Raw genomic sequence first — 23,704 nt, forward strand, 5'->3', positions numbered from 1 at the left:
AAAATACAAAGAATGACTAAAGAGACATGATAATTAAGTGCAATGCATGATCTTGAATTTTCTTTGACTAGAAAGGATTTTAGTGGGACAACTGGCAAAGCATGAAGAAAGCCTGTTGATTGGATAACAGTATTGTATCAATACTAATTTCCTGATTTGTGTGTGTGTGTGTGTGTGTGTGTGTGTGTGTGTGTGTCCTCTTGTGGAGAGGAAGACAGAGGATGTGGTAAAATGTTAACACTTGGAGAATCTAAGTAAAGGGTATTTGGGGATTCTTCATACTTTTCTTGAGACTTTAAGTCTGAAATTATATCAAAATTAAAAGTTAATAGGAGGGACTTCCCTAGTGGCACGGTGGTTAAGAATCCGCCTGCCAGTGCAGGGGACATGAGCTTAAGCCCTCGTCGGGGAAGATCCCACATGCCACGAGGCAGCTAAGCCCATGTGCCACAACTACTGAGCCCGTGGGCCACAGCTACTGAAGCCTGCGCGCCTAGAGCCCACAACAAGAGAAGCCACCACAATTAGAAGCCTGCCCACCACAATGAAGAGTAGCCCCTGCTCACCACAACTAGAGAAAGCCTACATGCAGCAATGAAGACCCAATGCAGCCATTAATTAATTAATTAATTTTTAAATAGTTAATAGGAAAAATTTTCAAATTTCCACACCACAAACATTTATCGGGGTGGGTGGGGGGAATCTCCCCTCAGAGATCAAGGGCCAGAGCTTGAAAGACTGAGCACAATTTTTTTATTAACTTTTTTTAATTGAATTAAAGATTCTTTCAATTCTATAGTGCTTTACAATTTTCAAAAGTTTTGAGCACAATTTTTAACAAGAGTCTTGAAAGAGGAAGACTGCAGGATTGATTTAAGTTGCTTCCTGCCACCTAGGGAAGAAAGCCCATCCCAGACAATAGGAAGGACCTAGAAGAACATCAGAGGGGATGACTCTGTAATAGACACACACGTGAGGCTACTCTTGGCACTCATCCCGCTGGAGGTGAAATCCTGGAGTTGGACAGAGATCACCAAAGAGAATGGGAAAGCCATAGAACTGTGGACTCGGCCTCACTGGACACTTGGAACTCTAGGAGGAAACTCCACACACAGTGCTCCACACCTACCCCTGACAGCTCCAAAGCAGCAGTGGTCGTGTGGCATGTTTAGAGGGAGACAGGGCCTGAAATATTCATTCACCCTCTCTTTCTCCCTCTCTCTCTCTCTCCCCACCCCCAACACACATATACACACACACATACACACACCCACAGACACACACAACACACAACTCCATGGCTGGTCTCTGGCATGGAAGAGAACCAGACGTTCTCGCTTGCCCCTATGAACTAGAGACAGACCTCTTCCCACTGCACATCGTGACACCAACCAAAAATGCAAATGTCCTCTCCATCCAAATGTCCTCTACAATTAGGAATCACCCTATTAGACTATAGAGAAAATTTCAATAAACTCAAAAGATCAAAACAATGCCCACAGCATTACAGATTTGTACAATGGCTTTTAAAACAGAGGGCTTATAAAAAAACTCTGGAGAACAAGGGAAAAGTGCCATTTTCTAATTAACTATAAGGTCAAGGAGGAAATAAGAGTACAATAACAACCTGTAGAGAATAATCATGATATCACACACCAAAGAATGTAGTACAGGGCGAAATCTATATTCAGTAACAAATTCATAGCAATGACGCTTTTATCACGTTGTTATGGACTGAACTGTAGCCCCCCAAAATTCATACGCTGAAGCCCAAACCCCCAGTGTGGCTATACGGTAAGGAGGTAATTAAAGTTAAATGAGGTTATCAGGTGGGGTACTAATCCGACAGAACTGGTGTGCTTACGAGAAGAGGAAGAGGCACCAGAGATACCTTCACTCCCCTCCTCCTCTTCCCATGTGCACAGAGAAAAGGTCATGTGAGGATACCGTGAGAAGGTGGCCGTCTGTAAGCCAGGAAGAGAGACCTCACCAAAAAATGAATTTTCCAGTACCCTGATCTTAGACTTCCAGCCTCCAAAACTGTAAGAAAATAAATCTCTGCTGTTTAAGCCACCCAGTGTGTGGTATTTTTTATGGCAGCCCTGGCAGACGCATATTTTAAGAGAAAATAAAATGAGCTTAACTAGTTTAACTGAAGAAGCTAGAGAAAACAATCACAAAACAAGTTCAAGAAAAGAAATAAATTTCTAGAATTAGCAAAGAAATTCAAAACTGATTCATGAAGGTATAAAAAGAAAACTCCTCAAGTATAATTTTAAAAAGAGAAAACACTCACTGTAATCAAGGTAGCATGGTACTGGTAAAAGAACAGCCACATAGATCATTTGCAACAGAATAGAGGGTTCAGAAATAGGCCTACAAAAATACAGTCAACTAATCTTTAACAAAAGAGCAAAACAACTGAATAAAGAGAGAATGATCTCTTAAACAAATGGTACTGAAACAACTGGATGTCCATATGGAAGAAGAAGAAGGAGAAGAAGGAGAAGAAGGAGGAGGAGGAGGAGGAGAAGAAGAAGAAGAAGAACATAGATACAGACCTTATACTTTTCACAAAAATTAAATCAAACTGGATTATAAACCTAAATGTAAAATACAAAACTATAAAACTTCTCAAGGCAGAAATAGAGACAAAGATGTAGAGAACAAACATATGGACACCAAGTGGGGAAAGCAGGGAGGGTTGGGGGGAATGAATTGGGAGATTGGGATTGCCATATATATATTACTAATAAGAAAAATTACCAAATTGTACACTCTAAACATATGCAATTTATTGTAGGTTAACTGTATCTCAATAAAAGTTCTTAAAAAAAAAACTATAAAACTTCTAAAAGAAAACATAGGATAGGGACTTCCTAGGTGGCACAGTGAAAAAGAATCCACCTGCCAATGCAGGGGACATGGGTTCGAGCCCTGCCCTGGGAAGATTCCACATGCCGCAGAGCAACTAAGCCCATACGCCGCAACTATTGAGCTTGTGCTCTAGAGCCCATGAGCCACAACTACTGAGCCCATGTGCCGCAACTATTGAAGCCCACGTGCCTAGGGCCTGTGCTCCACAACAAGAGAAGCCACTACAATAAGGAGTCTGTGCACCACAACGAAGAGTAGCCCCCACTCTCAGCAACCAGAGAAAGCCCGTGTGCATCAACGAAGACCCAACGCAGCCAATAAATAAATAAATAAAAAGAAAACATAGGATAAAAAATCTATATGAGCTTCAATTTAGTGATGAATTTTTACATACAATACCACAAGCATGATCCATGAAAGAAAAAATTGGTAAGTTAAACTTATTAAAATTTAAAACTTCTGCTCTGCAAAAGATACTGTTAAGAGAAGGAAATGACAAGCCACAGGCTGGGAGAAAATATCTGCAAAACACATGTCTGATAAAGGAGTTGTATGCAAAATATACAAAGAACTCTTAAAAGTCAACAATAAGAAAACAACCAATTCAATTTTTTTTAATGGGCAAAAGATCTAAATAGACAACTCACTAAAGAAAATATACATATGGCAAATAAGCACCTGAAAAAATACTCAAAATCCTTTGTCATTAGGGAAATGTAAATGCAAATTAAAACAACAATGAGATATCAATATATACCTATTAGAATGGCTAAAATCCAAAAACTTGACAATACCAATTGCCGACAAGGATGCAGAAAAACAGGAACTTCCATTTTCGCTGGTGGGAATATGAAAGGATACAGCCAATTTGGAAGGCAGGCAGTTTCTTACAAAGTTAAATGTTTATCATACGATTGAGAAATCCTGCTCCTACACAATTACCCCCCAAAAATGGAAATTTCACGTCCACACCAAAATCTGCGCATAAGTGTTTAAAGCAGCTTCATTCATAATCATCAAAAACTGGAAGCAATCAGGGTATCTGTCAATAGATGAAGGGAAAAATAAATAGTGGTACATCCATAGAATGAAATGTTATTTAGTGACAAAAAGAAATCAGCCATCAAGTCACAAAAAGACATGGATGAATCTTAACTGTATATTGCTAAGTTAAAGAACCCAATCTGAAAATGGTTACATACGGAGTGATTCCAACTATATAACATTTGGAAAAGGCAAAACTAGAGAGACAGTAAAAAGGTCAGTGGTGGCTAGGGGTTTGGGGAAAGAAGGGAGGGTTGAATGGGGATTCACACAGGGGACCTTTAAAGATGGTAAAACTATTTTGTATGATACCATAATCGTGGTTACACGACACTACACATTTTTGGAAACCTATAACTTTATAGCACAGAGAGTGAACTTATGCAAATTTTCAAAAGATTAAGATGTCATAGAATCCCAGGATAAAATACACAATCTGATAAACAATCTGTGTTATCAATGTATGAAATAATTTCACTGAAGGGAGTGGAGGAGAAAATGCTCATTTTAAGTAAGTTTGGAAATGAGTAGAGTCTGAAAGACTAAAGGCAACAGAAATTGCATGTGAGCTTTGTACTCCAGTTGATTAGGCTATATCTTATGGGGTACAGGTCAACGATTCTAATGTCACTACACATGTATGGCTGAATTGAACAATTAAGTAAATGGATGGCCAATGGTGAGAGCCAGGTTTTTCACTGCTGGAGTGGAGGTTACAGATAAGCAAGAGGAAAAGGCTAGAATGATCCATGTGGTAATAGTCAGAGACATCAGTATGAACCTATGTTTAGCCTAATACAGATACAAATGGTTACACATAGAAATATTTATAGGTAAGTGTGTAACAGGTTAGCATACACACAAATACTTCCTTTCTCAGAGGGCCTAGAGTCAACAACTCCCCAGTAACAGCAAGCACAGCTGGCATCCAGATCTGGTGTCTAACGTCATTCTCCCATGAGAGGAACCAGCTGACTGGAGAAATAGCTGAGTCTAGGACTCAGGGAAGAAACATGGAAGACGAGTCTGAAGCCAGAAAGTAAGGAAGTGCTCACAACAACAACAAGACAAAATTCACAATGCAGGAAATATGACAAAGGGAGACAAGAGTCAACTGAACTAGCTCCTAATGGCCAAAGCTGGAAAAATTTGAGCAATAGAATAATTCAAAGTATAAAACAAATATCCACAAGTCTATAGTGAAGTAAATAAATAGACTACATGAATCTCCCATGCAGAATAATTCACAATGGGACTGCCCTGGTGGTCCAGTGGTTAAGAATCCACTTCCAATGCAGGGGACATGGGTTCGATCCCTGGTTGGGGAACTAAGATCCCATGTGCCATGGGGCAACTAAGCTGGTGCGCCACAACTACTGAGCCCGCCCACCACAACAAAGAGCCCATGCACCACAATGAAGACCCAGCACAGCCAAAATAAGATAAATAAAATTTTAAAAATAAAATAAAAAATAATTCACAATAATTTATGTAAATGCTCTGCCATCAAGGAAGTGATGCCTAACTCCCCACTCCTTAAGTATGAGCTGCGCGTACTTGCAAAGAAGACAGTATGGCAAAGGGGAAATATTGAGAGAATTTACAGTGCAGAAACCTGACAAATACTTCCTCAGCCAGGTGATCAAAGTGAGCATCAACAGTAATAAGTTACATTGATAGTATGATGTGATGTAATGAAGATGGCACTTTAACTCTGCGGTCCTCCCGAGAACATACAACAGAAATCTAATCAGGTGAAAACCATGACATGAGTCACAACTGCTGGGAATTCTACAAAATACCTGACCAGTACTCCTCAAAACTGCCAAGGTCATCAAAGACGAGGAGAGTCTGAGAAAGTGCATAGCCAACAGTAGCTTACGGAGACACGAGGACTAAATGTAATGTGGTATACTGGATGGCTTCTTGGAACAGGAAAAGGAGGTTAGGTACAAACTAAAAGCCTGAATAAAGTATGGACTTTAGTTAATAACAATGTATCAATATTGGTTCATTAACTGTAACAAATGTACCATACTAATCTTAACTGGTTACAGGTATATGGAAAATCTCTGTACTTTCCTTACACTTTTTCTGTAAATCTAAAACTGTGCTAAAATTAAAAATTAACTTTAAAAAAATTCCAGACTAAAAAGAGAAACAATTAAAATTAGAAATAAGAAATGGGACACATAAACAATAAGGAGAATCGTCATTTTTAAACAGTATATGAAGTTTTATTAGTAAAATGTTAAATCTCAGTGAAATGGATACTTTAAAATCTCAGTGACATGGACATATTGCCAAAATTGACTGCTGAAGACTACTAAACTGAAATACAATAGTAAATATGAAAGAAGCTGAGAAAAGAGTCAGAGAATCGTCTCCAAGAAATTATTTGAACCAGATGTTTTTTCCAGTGAAATCTTTCAAATTTTTAGGGAACAGATAATCCTCATGTTATATAAACTGTTTCAAAGCATAGAAATAAATGGACAGCTAGCCCCACGCATTTTATGAAGTTAACATAGCCTGACAAAGCATACACACAACCACTACCAGCACCACCTCTACCTGCTACACCACGACATACATGCACGCACACGCACACACACCCCACAGCAAATCTCACTTATGAATACAGATGAAAATGCCAACCTCTTCCAGAAGCACCCTCACAGATACACCCAGAAATAATGTCAGACATCTGGACCTCCTGTGATCAGGTCATATCGGCACATACAATTAGCCACCACAAAGACTGGAAGGATGATGAAACCATTAACCAAGGTAGCAAAAATATACAAAAGAAGGAATAGGTTTCAACCATGGCAAGTAAGGAGGTGGAGAGGAGAACCAGCAGGAAATAATGGATCCAGTAAAAAAAAAAAAGTTACTCTTCTGTGAGTGGTCAACTGTGTCAGATGCTACACAGATACCAAATAAGATAAAAACTGGGAGTATGTCACTAGGTTTAGAATTTAGGAGGACCACTGATGAAGTAGTTTCCATAGTGTGACAGGAGAAAATACAGCTGGGAAGTAAATGGAAGTTGACCAAGTAGCACCAGTAGGTGTGGACTATTCTCTCAAGAAGTCTGACCTTTAAGGAGAGGAGAGAAAATGAGTGGTACCTGTTTGGGAGTAGGGTGAAGAACCGCGGGAGGAGGTTTTATTTGTATGTTTGGTTGGTTTGATGGCTCTCTGATTCTGTTTTAGGGCCAGAACATTTAAGCCTGGTTAACTGAAGGGAAGGACCCAGAGGAGACGAGAGAAATGAAGCTCCAGGTGATAGACAGAAAAATTGATGGATCAAGAACCAGGGACAGAGTGAAAGGGATGGGACATTATTGACTTTGGCCTTGGATAAGAAGAGCACCTGCCCTCCATCTAAGGTAAAAGGGAAGGCGGTGGAAAAGCACAGTCAGATTGCAGTTTGCAGACAGAAAGCAAGAATGCGGAAGGGATTCCCACACGGTTGGTCCATTTTCTCTGAACCCTAAGACTGCCACGGTGAAGGACTTGAAGAAGAGGACAGGAGGTTAAACACACAGTGACAATTTGGAAGAGCCACTGTGGAGAATGTAAGAGAAATTGCTAAGCAATTTCTTAGCTAAGAAATTGCTAAGAATCCATCATAGGTTAAAAACCAAAAATCTTTAGCTGTACCAGTCAGCACAGTTACGTGATTTTTCTCCCCCAGTCCTCTGCAAATCAGATCAGAAAAAGACTACCAAATTTTCTTGGAATATTTAATCTTAACATCCAAGAGCAGAAGCAACATTTTCCTGAATTTCACAGAAAAGCACATTGAAAGAGGTATTTGCAAATTTTGAGAAACCTGATAGATCACAGAGCCGCTGTTTTCTGCTTACACACACTTACACGCACTTACACACTTGGAGCTGGAAACAAGGAGAAAACATGACAAAGACAAAAAAGAATAGCCTCTATCCAAACACCGATAACAAACAATTCTGTAACTAGATATATTTGTCTCAGAGAGTAGTGAATTCTACCTCTATCCATCAGATAAATGCTTAAAACTAAGGGAAAACTCCTGCTATGGTAAATGATTTTCACATTTCTCTAGAAAAACTTTAAAGTGATCCCTTAAAAATGTGGTGAGACAGACTTAAAATATTTCTGAGATCTCTAGCAAGTGCAATACTGTTCACTTCAGAACCTCAGTACTAGGTGGATGGACCTAGAGACTGTCATACAGAGTGAAGTAAGCCAGAAAGAGAAAAACAAATACCATATGATAACTCATATATATGGAATCTAAAAAAATTGGTACTGATGAACCCAGTGACAGGGCAAGAATAAAGATGCAGCTGCAGAGAACAGACTTGGGTGGCGGGGAGGAAGGGGAAGCTGGGACAAAGTGAGAGAGTAGCATTGACATATATACACTACCAAATGTAAAACAGCTAGTGGGAAGCTGCTGCATAACACAGGGAGATCAACTCAATGACTTAGAGGACTGGGATAGGGTGGGTGGGAGGCAGTCGCGGGATGGAGGGGATATGGAGATATATATATATAAATACAGCTGATTCACTTCGTTGTACAGCAGAAACTGGCACAACAGTGTAAAGCAATTATATTCCAATAAAGAGCTTTAAAAAAAAAAAACCTCAGTACTTGAGGTTATTATCCCTGGTTTATAAAGTCAAAATGTGGTTTAAAAAATCAATTTAATGTGGTTTTTATCTTTCTCTTACAGTCAATGGCTTATTTGTGTTTAGTACCTATAAATAAAATTAAATTCACAAGTATTTTTTCTTTTTTGCTTTCGTTTATTTGTGATGTTATGAGTCTAGGATGCATTTCATGTTTGGGGGACCGGAAAACAGGTTGGAAATTGCCATTCTGCCACTAGTCCAAAGTCCCTTGACTTACTCTTAAGTAAGAAGTTAAGGAAATAACTGGGAGAAATAAAGAAGAACAGTCATCCTAAGGTTTCTCCCTTCATTTAAAGGGAAAAAATAAGAAGAATGGTAAAAGTAGGTTTGGGTATTTGTAGATGTGTGTTTAAAGTTCACGTCCAAATAAGCCTGGCTCTAAATTCTTCAAGAGATGCTTTTAAAGTACTATTTTAACTAGATGCCGCCACCTACTGGACAATTTACAAGGGTTTTGCACTTTCCTGGTAACAAAGAAAAAAAATGATCATGGGAAAAGTGGGCAAAAGATTTCTGCTTTCATAATAAGCCTTAGAGGAAACACTTTACTTTAAAATTTATGGCTATACATAGGCTTGATCAAAGTAATTTTTTAATTTTAAAAATTTTTACATTTTTAATTAAGAGGAGTAGTTGAATTTCAATGAATAACCTGGGAAAGAAACTAATTCAGAACGGAACAGACATAAGCAATGTCACACCATTTCATGATATGTGTCTATAATGTAATAGTAGAAATATGAGACTGTCAAAAGTCAGTGCTAGGTAGTCAAATTGGACTCTTGCATTTCTATTCATTTCTTTCATACATTTCTTTCATACATGCTAATAACACATTTCCTAAACTAAAGATTCCAAAAGTTACCTCTTTTGGAATAAGGTAATAATGATGTTATTTCAAATGTTTAAAAAAAATTGTATAATTAGGCTAATAATGTAGTCTACAGTAAATGCTATCTCTTTTGGGTTTTAAGATGTTTAAAAATCAGATATGTGTGACTGCTGAATACATGTCTATGATGTAAAGAGCCAGCAAGAAGCTTCATGAAGGAATTCGCCTTCTATAAAAGACCAAAAAAAAAATCTAATTAAATCTGAAGAACCAGGAATACAATAATGTTGTCTCTTCATTCTGGTGAACTGGTCAAGTGTGAGCTCATCAAGACAGACGGCGGCAAGAATGAAGGGCACCAGACTTTGATTTACCCAAAAGTGTCTTTGATTCCCATTTCCTTTTCCATTGACCCTACTTTCACATCTTATGTGCTCTGGGCACAATAAACACTGGCAATACATAATAATTGACTAAATTCAAAATCTAAAAATTGAAACTCTGACATAATATTTAAAGCAAGAAGTCTCTCTGGCCATGGCTTCCAAGCCTCTGGTAACTCCAGCTTTCAGCTCATGAAGTCTAACAAGTGTCCACGTTAGCACGTTAGTACTAATCCAGCATGACTGTAAATGTCTACAAGGCCTACAGCAGTCATGTGACTCCAGAGATACAACTGTGAGCTCCATAGATTTAACCAAATAAACCTGCCATGGGCTTTACAAATTAAATGTATTTAATAGTTCAGATTTGTTTGTGAAAAAAGGCCAAGTGAAAACAAAAGTCTTGCCCTCTAAGGCCAAAAGTTCACTCAGCAGTGAACTCTGTGACCAAAAAGGCTAATGTCAAACCCCATGGATGTCTCTTACAGAGTGGCCTTTCTTACAGTCCTTGCTCCAGAGTCAAGCACAGCAAGTGTGGCCTCTTAGAAATGCCTCAGTGGAGAAATCAGCATTTAGCTCTCGCATTCTAAAATACAGATGCTGAACAGCAAAGGAAACCATCAACAAAATGAAAAGACAACCTACAGACTGGGAGAACATATATGCAAACAATGTGACCAACAAGGGTTTAATTTCCAAAATAAGCAAACAGCTAATACAACTCAATAACCAAAAAGCAAACAACCCAATCAAAAAATGGGCAGAAGACCTAAACAGACATTTCTCAAAGAAGACATACAGATGGCCAGTAGGCACATGAAAAGATGCTCCACATAGCTAATTATCAGAGAAATGCAAATCAAAACTACAAGGAGGTATCACCTTACACCATTCAGAATGGGCATCCTCAAAAAATCTACAAATAATAAATGCTGGAGAGGGTGTGGAGAAAAGGAAACCCTCCTACACTGTGGGTGGGGATGTAAATTGGTGCAGCCACCATGAAGAAGAGTATGGAGTTTCCTTAAAAAACTAAAAATAGAGCTACTATATGATCTAGCAATCCCACTCCTGGGACCCCCTACTTAGAGCCAGTCTAATCCCCAAGCAATACTCCATGACCATCTAGATGATGTAGTTAAAGGATTTCAAAAGTGTCCTGCCAAAAAACACCAACTCTTCCCAATCACTAAAACATTCATTACTAAGTAAGTTAAAATAAATTATATGATTCCATAGTACTTCTGTAGAAGAAGAAAAAGAAAGAAAAGAAGGAAGAAGGAAAAGAAGGAGGAGGAGGAGGTGAATCACAAATATACAGTTGACCCTAGAACAGCGTACGTTTGAATTGCACACGTTCACTTATACACGGATTTTTTTCAACAAATGCATATTACAGTACTACGTAATCCTTGGTTGGTTGAATCCACGGATGCAGAACTGCAGATACAGAGCACCAACTATAAAGTCATACTTGGATTTTCAACAGCACGGGGGCCAGTGCCTCTAAACCACCAAGTTGTTCAAGGGTCAACTGTTACACACAAGGGGGGTAAATAGAAACATATGTACAGAAGTAACTGGCTGGTCTCATAGAGCAGGGCTATGAGAGAGGAGGAAAAGGACAACTCAGTATTTTTATGAAAGGCTGCAGAGGCCGGAGTGAGACACCTCATGGGACAATCCCAGGCAGTTAGGGGACTGTCTGCATAAACTGGGTGTGTAGAGGCTTCTAAGAGGCACAGGAAGTAAAGGCAAAGACATACTTTGTCTATTTCTTGATTTTTCACTGCCCTGTCCACCTCACCCCTGAGCAGATACAAACCCTAGAAGGCTCTGAAACATGCCTAAATTCAGGGTAGTTCCATATAGTCCTATCTAACATGATCATTTCCTCTAAAGAAGAATTGAACTCACAAAGAAAAAGAAAAGATAACTGAACTGGGAATTTTACTTTAATCCAAATATTCTATGACTCTGAGATAAAAATAAAGATGAATCAGTTTTACTCACCAACAGTTTCTTCTGATGCAGCAGTCAGAGTTAGAAACTTTTTTGTATTTTCCATCTCCTCATTACTTTGTAAAGCTTCACCATTTTTTGCAGACTAATAAAAGATAAAAGTTTAAACATGGGAAAAGAAGGCCACTATATTCGTTGATATTTTTTAAAATTCCAACATGGTTTCCAATTCTGTACATACAAACAAGAAAGTCAGGTCATTTTTATCCCTTTAATTAGGAAATCTGTTACTGTTTCCTGTTCCCTCATAATTCTGTCAATGAGTATTTCCAGATAGAGGTGGAATATGTCTATCATTATAATTACCTTGCTTAATTAAAGCTTCTTAAGTTTCTGTTTAATGTTTCCATAACTAATGAGTAACATAAAGATACATCACCAAATTACAGTTTCAGACATTTCAAAATTGATACTGTATTTTATTATTCCAGTTATAATTCATTTTTCCGAGCAAGGAAAAATTTGCTTTGAGAGTCAATAGAAATAAGTGATAGAATAACTTTTCCTGCTAAAATTTACACAAATCATTTCTCTAACTTAAAGCACTGCCTTTTATATGTTGCTTTTTTCCATCCCAGTGGTCTTCCTGGGAACCCTGTAAAAATGTACTCTTATTTACTTTATTATTAATTTATATCATTGCCTGGGAAATTTCCTAGGAAGTCAGTCAACTAATCAAGGAGGAATTTATCAAAAACAACCAATCTGTTATTATAATGTTCCTTACCTTAAAAGTGCTCTCCTTTGAGGGGCAAAGTTCAAATATGAGCCAATGGCTATGCACCAAGTCACCAGTGCCAACATCTGGCCAACTTCCACCCCTCCATACTACAGAGAATAAAAGGTCCAACAAGGCCAAGGAGAATTCACCAAGACAGAAGCAAATAAAGCAGGGTCACAGACTACCGGCATTTTACAGCTTCCTAAAGAGATCTTGACCAGCATGTAAAATAGTCAACTCCCCGCTTGTTTGTCACAAAAGTTTACTCAAATCATAATGGTAACCAGGAGGGTTAACTTTTTGTGTATTTGTGTACTCATCTCCAAACTGTAAGCCTGCAGAAGAAGAAGCAGACGTACATACTCGGTGAAAGTAGGCACCACTTCCCCTTCTATTCCAGAGATGCAGGAGCCCAGGCCTGACCCTGGTGAGAGAGGCCTACTGTGCTGCCGGTCCACTGTCCATGCGGAATGAACACACCCAGTGTAGTGCCCGGAAGCCAGACTCCTGCAAAGTCACCTTCTCCAGTTTCAGAAAACTATCTCACTCGCTACTCCTCTGCCACGTACACACATATACGCACCACTGCCCTACCTCCACAAAATAAATGAAGGCAGACCACAGTAACGCTACCAGCGTCCCCGCTTTTCTTACTCATCTTAGAGGAAGTTGTTTCTCATATGTCAGCATAAAGTTATACAATTCTTACCTTAAGTTCTTCCCACAGCTTTATTCTCATTTCTAGACCTTGTTTCTTAATTTCATTTTCTCTATGTTGTCTCTTCACCAATATCTTATCAAGCCTCTTCATCTTCTGAATAGCATCTTGAAGTTGAGAGTCTAATTCTTTTAATTCAGATTCATCTATATTATGTTGAAAGCAGGAATGAGCTTGAAGTTTCGTAAAATCACAAAGCTTTTTTTTGTTTGTTTTGTTTTTACTATTTGTTCTTTCATTCAACAAATGTTTATGGCTGACGGTAATAACTAACACTGGTGTCATGTATCTTGGTTTACAAGGTGCTTTCCCATATTTTTTTCATACAATTATCTAACAACCCTGCGAAACAGACATTTATCTCTATTTTACACTTGAGATAACTGGGTCCTTTCAAATAGCTAACACATTATAGCACTGAATTCATAAGTGGATATCGTATGATTTTTAAATCCCAAATTCTTTCTCCTTCATTCTGCTATGCTTTCTATACTCATAACAAATAAAGAATAAGACAAAGACCCCATCCACAAGCTGCTTCAGACTAACTGAAAGAGAACTCATGTACACAAATAGCTACAGTAAAATATAGCATGTCACAGAGACAAAGAGTGATTCCAAACTATTAGAAACAAATTCAGAAAAGTACACCGTGTATCTAAACACCTTTAATCTATGCCCCCCCATTTGTTCTATTTTCCTCAAGTACCTAAAAATGTTCTTGAATTGTGGATAATTGATAGTAATTCATTTGAAATAGGAATGCTTCAGAACTTCTGTCATTCGAGTTTTAACTTATGATTATGATTAATATTAATAATTATCATTATCATTGTGATTAATGATAATGCTATGAGGGTGAGTGAAAAATTATCCACACTCCAGTTACATTAAAACTTCTGTTGGCCCCACGGTCTTATCAAGGCTACTTCCACTCAAGGCTACTGTCTCCCCAGTCACTGCTGTGCAGATGTAAATGTGTTACGTCAGTTCATCTGTAACCGTGGGCGAGCAAAAATGGATGCCCCACTCGTGATTTGCATGAAAGAGGAGCAGCATGCAGTGATTCGTTTTTGTGGTCTGAGGGTGTGCACGTCTGCACACTTCTGCCCACACTGTTCATACTCTGCAAAAACTTCGTTTTAAGGTGTTAAAGCATCCTCCCTATGTCCTGTCCTCAGATGAAAGTCCTGATCCTGCTCCACTGGACTTTCACCTGTTTGGTCCCCTGAAAGCAGCCCTACAAAGACTAAGATTCACTTCTGATGATGAAGTGAAGACAGCGGTGCATTCATGGCTCATAGCTCAGCCTAGAACATTTTTTTAATGAGGGAATACAACAGCTTGTTGAAAGATGGACAAAGCGTATTGAAAAGCAAGGAGACTGTGTTGAAAAATGATGTATTTGTCTTTTCTAAAAGTTAATTAAAATAAATTCTACAGCCAGTGTGCGGATAATTTTTGACTCAGCCTGGTAACAACAGCAGCTAACATTTATAGAGTTACCTGATAGGCACAGTGGTAAGTGCTTTATTTACATTCATTATCTCATGTAATCCTCACCATAAACCAGCGAGATGGCATAATTATTATCCCTATTTTACAAATTAGTAAACTGAGGCTAACTTATAACTGAGTTACATACATGTCCAAGATATATCTTATAACTAATAAATGAAAGAGTCAGTTTCCACCCAGATCTGTCTGACTCCAGAGCCAAAACTCTTTACCACCAGGAGATGCTTCCTCTGTAAAGTCTGATGAAAGGTGATAATCTGGCAATGAGGATAAATGCTCAAGTTCTAAAGTCTCAGCCACCCCAGCTTAGATCACTTAGAAATGGCATATTTTGCAAAGAAAAGCCAAGTTTTGCAACTTTTGAAAATACAGAGTCCAGTGATATTTCCCTATAATGTATATCACTTCCTCTTAAAGGAAAAGGATATCTGTTTAGAGGGAGTAAACTCATCCAAAAAGAACACTAATCTTACTAATAAGGAGGCTCTACAAATCGTATTGCTCATGTACATCGGACGCAACAGCCTCTAGTTCTAATTCCCAACCGTCAGCCCTAGCATTCTCAGGGGTCAGGCACAGGGCTGGTCTACACAGCAGGCATTTTGAAGTAACTCTTGCAGCATTGAAACAGTATAAACAAATACAATGTAAATGGGGCCACTAGCTAATCTCAACTTTAATACCTTGTTTCCTAATAACTGTAATCCTGAGTCACCTGACCTGAGAGCCGATCTCATCCCAAACATACTCTAAATCAGCAGTTCTCAAAGTTTATGAGCTCAGCTTCCCTTTACAGTTTATAAATTATGGAGAACCCAAAGTACCTTTTGTTTATGTGAGTTATGTCTATTGATAATTACCATATTAGAAATCAAAACTGAAAAATATTATACATATATATTTATTCATTTTAAAATAAACAGGGTATTACTAATTACATGTTAATGTAAATGTAACACAAGACAAATAATATTTTCAAAAAAAATTACTGAGAATGGCAATATTTTAAATTTTTAGTATCTGGATTAACAGAAGACAGCTGGATTCTCATATCTGCTTCAAAGTCGATCTATTGTAATTTGTTGCTTCAGTTAAAGTATATGAAGAGGGACTTCCCTGGTGGCCAGGTGGTTAAGAATCCGCCTGCCAATGCAGGGGACACGGGCTCGAGCCCTGGTCTGGGAAGATTCCACATGCCGCAGAGCAACTCAGCCCATGTGCCACAACTACTGGGCCTGCATGCTGCAACTACTGAAGCCCGCGCACCTAGAGCCCATGCTCTGCAACAAGAGAAGCCACTGCAATGAGAAGCCCACACACCACAATGAAGAGTAGCCCCCACTTGCCACAACTAGAGAAAGACCGTGTGCAGTAATGAAGACTGAATGCAGCCAATAAATAAATTAATTTAAAAAATATATATATATGAAGAAAATTTCGCCTCACCCAGTAGTTGGAAAGGGGAGGAGAAATTTAATACCCTCTTCGGATAACTGTGGATATTCCTCTTTGATACTAATATCAAAACTAGACAAGAGATAGTTCCTTACAGGTTAGTTTGTAATGTGAAATCTGTAACCCTATCAGTGAGCTTTTTGTATTTGTTCCATAAATCCAAGGATCTATCTTTCATGTTGAATGGATCTTTCACCCTGCATTGGTTATTTGGAAAATAGTGGTTCACTGAATTATGCAGACCTTCAAAATACTAACACATTTCAATATACAATATCAAAAAATTACATTTGTTAATACTGCCACCAATTTTTATCTTTTCTGATAAAATACTTAGACTTTTCTAAGTATTGGGTAGACTTTTCTAAGTATTGGGAAGTTGTGAAGCTCATGCTGACATACACAAATTTTCCAAGATTCTAATTTTTCACTTGAAAGCTCAGATTTTAACATTGACAAAAAACACTGTCAGTTGTTTCCCTTGAAATAACAGGCCCATTTCGTTTTTTTTTTTAATGTTTGCCAAATACCTAAGTCTGAATGATAATAGTTTGCATTTCACTCATTCTTTCAAGTAAAAATGGTGTCCCATTAAAAAAGTGGCTAGTTCAGCTCTCAAATTATCACACAAGTACTTTTCCTCAACGTGACCTTCACATTTTGGCATACAGCAGAACTGCTGTATATATACCTCCCATTTTACCACACAGGATATTAAAAAGATGTGTACTCAAAGGTCAAGATTAAATAGAATTTAAAATTTTTACTGCTCTGTCAAGAGCATTCTTGAGTGACACTGGCTATTTCTTTTTTCTGCCCATGCCGGGTCTTGAAGAGCATGATGACTATTGACACAATTTGGTGCCATTCATGCCCTAACTCATGCTACAGCACCACCAATTTCACCCACCACTGCTTTCGTACCATCAGTGAAACCGTCCATTCAAGGGGCAAGAAGGCAAACAGCATTATTTCTGCATTATAATGAATTATATTACTGATATATCAGTATTACGATGAAAGTAGTTTTTACTTTGCAGAGTTCCTGAAAGGGTCTCGGAGTCCAGGGCTCTGCAGTCCATGTTTTGAGAACTACTGTTCTAATTCACTCTGACCAGTATTAATTTAATAACCATGAAAAAAAGGAGTCTCTTAAAATCCAAAAGTTATTAAGCTCAAGTGGGACTATCCCTTAAAAGGCATTTATAAATTACAGGATACAGTATATTGTACAATTTTCAAAAAGATCAATAAATCATGTCATAAAATGCAGAAATACTTCCTACTTGATTAATGTAAAATGACTACAATAACAATTTTATTAAATGATATATTTTATTATTTTTCTAAGTTATTTAAGAACTCAAGATTCTTATAAATAAAAACTGGTGATTTGCTTGCTCACAAAAAAAGTCTCTTTTTTTTATTATTTCTACTTAGCTGATAAAAAACATACTTACCTCTAGTATTTTAACCATAGCATTTGTAATTATCATTAGCCAATTACCAAGTGATTATCCTACCTGAACATTCAGGGATTATCTGATGCTGACTCAAGTTCGAACCTTCATCTGACCCCTCTTCAGCCAATTTTATTTTCTCAGAGTAGTTGTCCCCTTTATCATCATTACTGTTTATACATTCCTCTGTATTATTGCTCTCTGAGTGGCCCTCTTTACCAGAGTTCAAATTGATTGCAGTATCAACCTAAAAATTATTTCCAAAGGAACAGTTTTCAAAAATAATGTATTTTTTAAAAATTTTAAATTTCTAGACTATTTTAACTCTAATGTAAGTATGTGAGGACATACACACATACAGTAGCATTAAACTATTCTAGAAACATAACACTTAATGAAACGTAATTTAAACACACAATTAAATTTAATAACATTTGCACCAAAGTAACATGTACCACTCTCCAGCAATTTCTAGCAATAACAGAGAAGGGTCAGGAATCAGTGCCGAAGAGAACCGCTCTCTGCCAGGCTCTTGGAGTGAGGCATGATGGTCCCTGCTCCCTGAGCTTACTCTCAGATGGAGAGTCAAAGGTCGTGGGCTGGACTGTCCAATACGATAGCCACTCACCACATGGTGGCTACTGAATAGCTGCAAAGTGAATAGTCTGAATTGCAATGTGCTTCTAATGGACTTCTTCAAATCAGAACCACGTGCTTTGATGAATAATTTATCTGTATGCTCTTCACAGTTTTTCATATTGGTTTTTTTTTTCCATTTTAGCAAAGTTCACTTGCTAAAAACTGGTAAAGATACCAGTTTGGCGCAGCTGTGTCTTCCTGAGAGAGAACAAGAAAAGACATCTGTGGCTGCACCAGGCAAAAACAGAGATCACAGGGCTTGAGGGCTGCACTTGGCAGTAAGCAGTAAGAGTCACACTGGAAGTGAAAACAGCCCACAGGAGAGGCAAAACCTCTGGGAGAGTTGGTGAGCTTCTGCTGAGAGGAGCACCTTTCCCGTCCAACTGTCTACTCCAGTCCTTCAGGGCTCAGCCCTTGGAGGCTTTTATGCTCATGGTCCACACTCTACCACTGTAATCTGTACCCCCTGTGAATCTCAAGGACAGAAGGTAGGTGGTGCTGAGAATTAAACTGTCAGGGATACAGGACTACATGAGCATCTCTGTTCACATGAACTAGGACATAAGCCCCAGCAGAACTGAGCTGAGTCAGTGGTATAAAAATCATAGTCGACATCTACTGAGGAATTACTGTTGGCCAGGTCCTGTGCTAAGTACTTTAGACACACTGCCTCGTTCACGCCCCTTAATGACCCTCTGGTGTAGTCATTACTACCCCAATTTAACAGAGAAGAAAACAGATCCAGTATGGAATGAAACTAGTGGAGACTCAATTTATAATAAGCAAAACAGTGCTTACTTTATGTGATCTTGGATGTGTTAAAGAGGGTTCCCTGTTCCAAAATATTCTTTCTGTCAAAGGCAGGGTAAAGCCTAAGATTTCATAATATCCAGTAAATCCTTAAGGCTATATAGTTCTGTGAAAATGCTGAAATTGTGGGAGAGGTCACACGAGCCCTACCGGTAATTTATATCTTGGCATAAATGAATCTAGCTGACCTTTCCCTGAGAATGAGTTTTTATACAGGGGAAACATAACTAGATGTTAGCAACATACTGGGATACCACACTTCAGGATACACAAAGATCTTTCACATACACCATCCCATGTGATCCTAGCTCTTAGAATGAGTGAGAAGCGATGAGGTAAAAAAGATGAAACCAGAGAACAAAAGGCAAATATTGCCCATTTCACAATTGACCGGTAGTCCCCCACTCCACTAGCACCAACCATCTCCTCCATCCCATTGTCCACTGGCCTCTCTATTTCCAACCCTCCTGATCTTCTACCCTGTGGCCTAAGTGTATGATTTTTCTTTCTTTCTTCTTTTCTCAAAGCCACATTCAGTATCCATTTTTCACTGCTCCACGTGCCCCACTTCATATCTCCATGTTAGTCCCAGGAAAGGTAAATAGCCTATAAAAACAATTAGATCCCTACCTGAAAGCGGAGATTTTTACACCAATTACCAACTATTGGCTCTTTCAAGAAAAATATCCAGAAGCAACAATAAACCAAAATTCTTAGAATGAGAAATATATCATTACTACAGAAATTTCATTAAAACTCTAGCATTTTAAACTCATTTTCTGCTATACAGAAATTTTTGGTAAGAAATTAATAAAAGACAAATAAGCAATAAAACGAATCAAAATACCAGAATTTATTTATTATTTAGACAATGTATAAGGTTTTATAGACATTGAATCATTTGCAGTCAGCAGTCAACCTGCAGCATATCTGTGGCTTTCTTCCGCAACCTAAGGTGAACCTTACTGATTTTCCATGAACTCAACTAAGACAAATCACAACTTTTAGGAAGTCTTGCTATTGATATAAGTATCAAAGTCCCTGTTGTTTAATAAATATGCTAGTTTGAGCTATAGCTTAGTGGGTTCAAATAAAATCAGACTTGAAGTAATTGCTGCCTTATTTTTAAAGAAGCCTTGAATGAGGTAATATTAATCTATGTATTAATACAAGTGTGTCAATACTGTGAAGTTGCTTCTTTAAAAAGAATCATCACCCTGGAACATAGAAGCAGAAACACTAATTCTTTGCTACTCTAAAATGTGTCCATTTTTGTATATTATCCTACCAATATAAAATGGTAAAACTGTCACCCTAAATTTGTTGAACACATATTATGTGAATACCTACTATATGCCTGACTTTACACTGAATCCTGTGAATAATAATATAGGAAGGACTGACCAATTAGGTTAAAGAATTGAGGCCAGTTAGCTAAGATGTACTGAATCCTTACTAGGTGCTAGTCACTTGTAAAAACTGTAGATATTGCACCTCATTTCATCCTCAAAATATGCCTATGAGGTGGGTAGTATTATCATGCCTTTGAACAGATGAGGAAACTGGCACAGAGAGTTGAAGTAGTTTGCCCCAAATCACATAAAATGTGGTCAGCAGAGCCTATTTTGAACCCATGACTCCACAGTTTAGGCTATATTATAATCACTAAGCTTCAGACTAAAGCATCTAAAATTGTTTTCAGATTCCAGTTTGGGATATATGGAAAACTGAATAAACTGAAACCTTCCATCTACTTAGAAATGCATAGAAAAGTTCATAAGAACACTGAACAGAAATTAAAAGGAAACTGAAAGCTGAAATAGGAACCTTGTAAATCCTTAAGCAGCTGCCCTGGTGGGGGTGGGGTAGGAGCCACAAGGACAGGCAAATGAGGATGTGCTGGCCTCAGAAACCTATGGGCTTGGGCTTTACCACCCACGTAGAGCTAAGAAACTAGGCCTTGGGACCATGCAAGACAAGATGGAGTGGAAACTTCCCTCTCCTGCTCCATGAAGCTGGATCCCTCAAAAAGGTGCCTCCTCTGTGAGAAGGTAGACTAGAAGAATAAATACGTCTATCTAAAAGCACAGGATACCAACAAAAAAACGTGTCTGGGTTCCAAGTGGGAAATAGTCTTCCCTAAGAATGTACAACCGCAGGATCCTGCTTCATGTGGGTTTGGATTCCAATTTATATTATTCATATACTCTGGAATGCTTAAAGATGAAAAATTAGCACAAAAAAAAAAAAAAAGATTCATGCCAGTAAATATCTCTGAGGCATTTGGTAGAAGCAAACTTGCTCAAATCAGGCTCCATAAAATTCCCCAAATTAAAACTTACATTCCAAAAGTTCAAAAGCCAGGAACACATGACCAACAATAAGCAAGAATCAAAACAAAAGAACTTAAGATATTAAAAAGCTGACAAAGATAATCATATAAATATTTTAATGGGTATAAAAAAGGACTCCCAAAACACAAGATCAAGATACTATAAAGAACAGAAGGATTTGAAAATAAACTAAAAAGAACTTCAGGAAATTAAATATACATCATTAAGCTTAAAAATTCAATGGATGGATTAAAGAGCAGATTTGACATAGCATGAGAAAGAATTCCAGGGACTTCCCTGGTGATCCAGTGGTAAAGAATCCGCCTTCCAATACAGGGGTCATAGGTTTGATACCTGGTCAGGGAAGTAAGATCCCACATGCCACAGGGCAACTAAGCCCATGCGCCACAACTACTGAGCTTGCGCGCCTCAACTAGAGAGTTCCCATGAGCTCTGGAGTCCACAGGCCACAACAAAGAGCCCACGCACCACAAGGAAAGATCTCGCATACCTCGGCGAAGATCCTGCATGCCGCAACTAACACCTGATGCAGCCAAAAAATAAATAAATAAAGGAAGAATTTCAAAATTAGAAAATATATGTTAAAAATTCCCCAGCATGAAGCATAGAGAAGTAAATGAATAAAAAATATTTTTTTAAAAAAAGAGGCATGAAGGATAGAAGAGAAAGTTTCAACAGACATTTAATTGGACTTCCAGGATGACAAAATAGAAAAAAATGCAGGCAATATTTGAAACATGTGAAAACATAATGGTTAAGAAATTAAAAAAAAAAAAAAGAAACATGCAAATCCTTACATGGAAGAAGTACTAGTCTCCAGAAAGGTAAGTCCATACCTAGGTGAGTAATAATAGATACCAAGGACAAAGGAAAAAAAAAAAATAAAGCAACCAGAGAAAAATATCTAAACTAGACAAACCACACTAGAATGAACATTGGGTTTACAAAAGCCTTGTCACTGGCAACAAGAGAGGCCATAAGTATCTAAATGTAAAACATAAAACTATAAAACTTTCAGAAGAAAAAGTAGGAAAAAATCTTTGGGAATCTGGGTTAGACAAAGGGTTCTTACATACAACAACAACAAAAAATTCTCAAAAGAAAAAAAGTTGATAAATTGCACTTAAAATTTTAAATGCTCTTTAAAAGACATGGTTAAAAGAATGAAAAGTCAAGCTACAGACTGGGAGAAAATAGTTGCAAATCATATATCTGACAAAAGACGCTATCTAGAATATATAAAGAACTCTCAAAGGTCAACAATAAGTAAACAAACACAATTTTAAAAGTTAGTAAAAAATTTTGAACATACACTTTCCAAAAAAGATATGTGGATTGCAAATAAGCACATAAAAAACAGTTAACATTATTAGTCACCAGGGAAATTCAAGTTAAAACCATGAGATACTACTGTATCCCTACTAGAATGGCTCAAAAAAAAAAAAAAAACTGACAATAACAACTGCTGGTGAGGATGCAGAGCAGCTGGAACTCTCATACATTTCTGGTGGGAAGAGAAAACAGTTTGACAGTTTCTTATAGTTAAACATCCACTTACCATACAACCCAGCAATCCCACTCTTAGGTATTTACCCAAGAGAAATAAAAACCTATTTCCCACCCCCTCCAAAATCAGTATGCAAATATTTACAGCAGCTTTATTCATAATCACCAAAATCCACAAACAGCCCACATGCTGCTGACTGGGGACTGAATAAGCAAACTGTGGTCTACCCACACAGTGGGACGCTATGAGCAATAAAAAGGCCTGAACTGCCGATATAAGCAACAGCATAGATGTGTCTCAAATGCATTGTGCCAACAGACAAAAGCCAGACCCAAAAGCTACACATTTTTTAAATTCCATTCATATGGAATGGAATTGAACCTTCTGGAGAAGGAAAAGCTGTAGGGACAGAAAACAGATCAGGAGTTTCCAGGGATTAAGAGTAGGAGAGATTGCTTATAAAGGGGTAGCATGAGGGAATTTTTAAGTGGTAATGATGGAACTGTTCTATATCTTGATTGTGACAGTATCACTCTACGCATTTGCCAAACTCAGAACTATATACCAAAAAAAGAATGAATTTTACAGTATGTAAAATTTTTAAATTAGAGGCAAAGAAGTCAATGAGATACAGCGTTAATAGATGGGAAGATTTAATATCATAAGGTTAGAAATTC

At 37.9% G+C, this 23,704-nt stretch overlaps 1 protein-coding gene across 1 annotated transcript in view; it reads right to left on the reverse strand.

The window, feature by feature from the left end:
- FSIP1 (fibrous sheath interacting protein 1) overlaps positions 1–23,704 on the reverse strand; it is a 187,464-nt gene that overhangs the window by 153,880 nt on the left and 9,880 nt on the right. The window contains exons 3-5 of the mRNA XM_057721625.1: positions 17,781–17,964; positions 13,276–13,430; positions 11,837–11,930 (exon numbers count right to left, since the gene is read on the reverse strand). Coding sequence (XP_057577608.1) covers positions 11,837–11,930; positions 13,276–13,430; positions 17,781–17,964 — 433 coding nt within the window. The remainder of the gene's footprint in view (positions 1–11,836; positions 11,931–13,275; positions 13,431–17,780; positions 17,965–23,704) is intronic.

Source organism: Hippopotamus amphibius, chromosome 2 (assembly GCF_030028045.1).
Source record: "Hippopotamus amphibius kiboko isolate mHipAmp2 chromosome 2, mHipAmp2.hap2, whole genome shotgun sequence".
NCBI lineage: Eukaryota > Metazoa > Chordata > Mammalia > Artiodactyla > Hippopotamidae > Hippopotamus > Hippopotamus amphibius.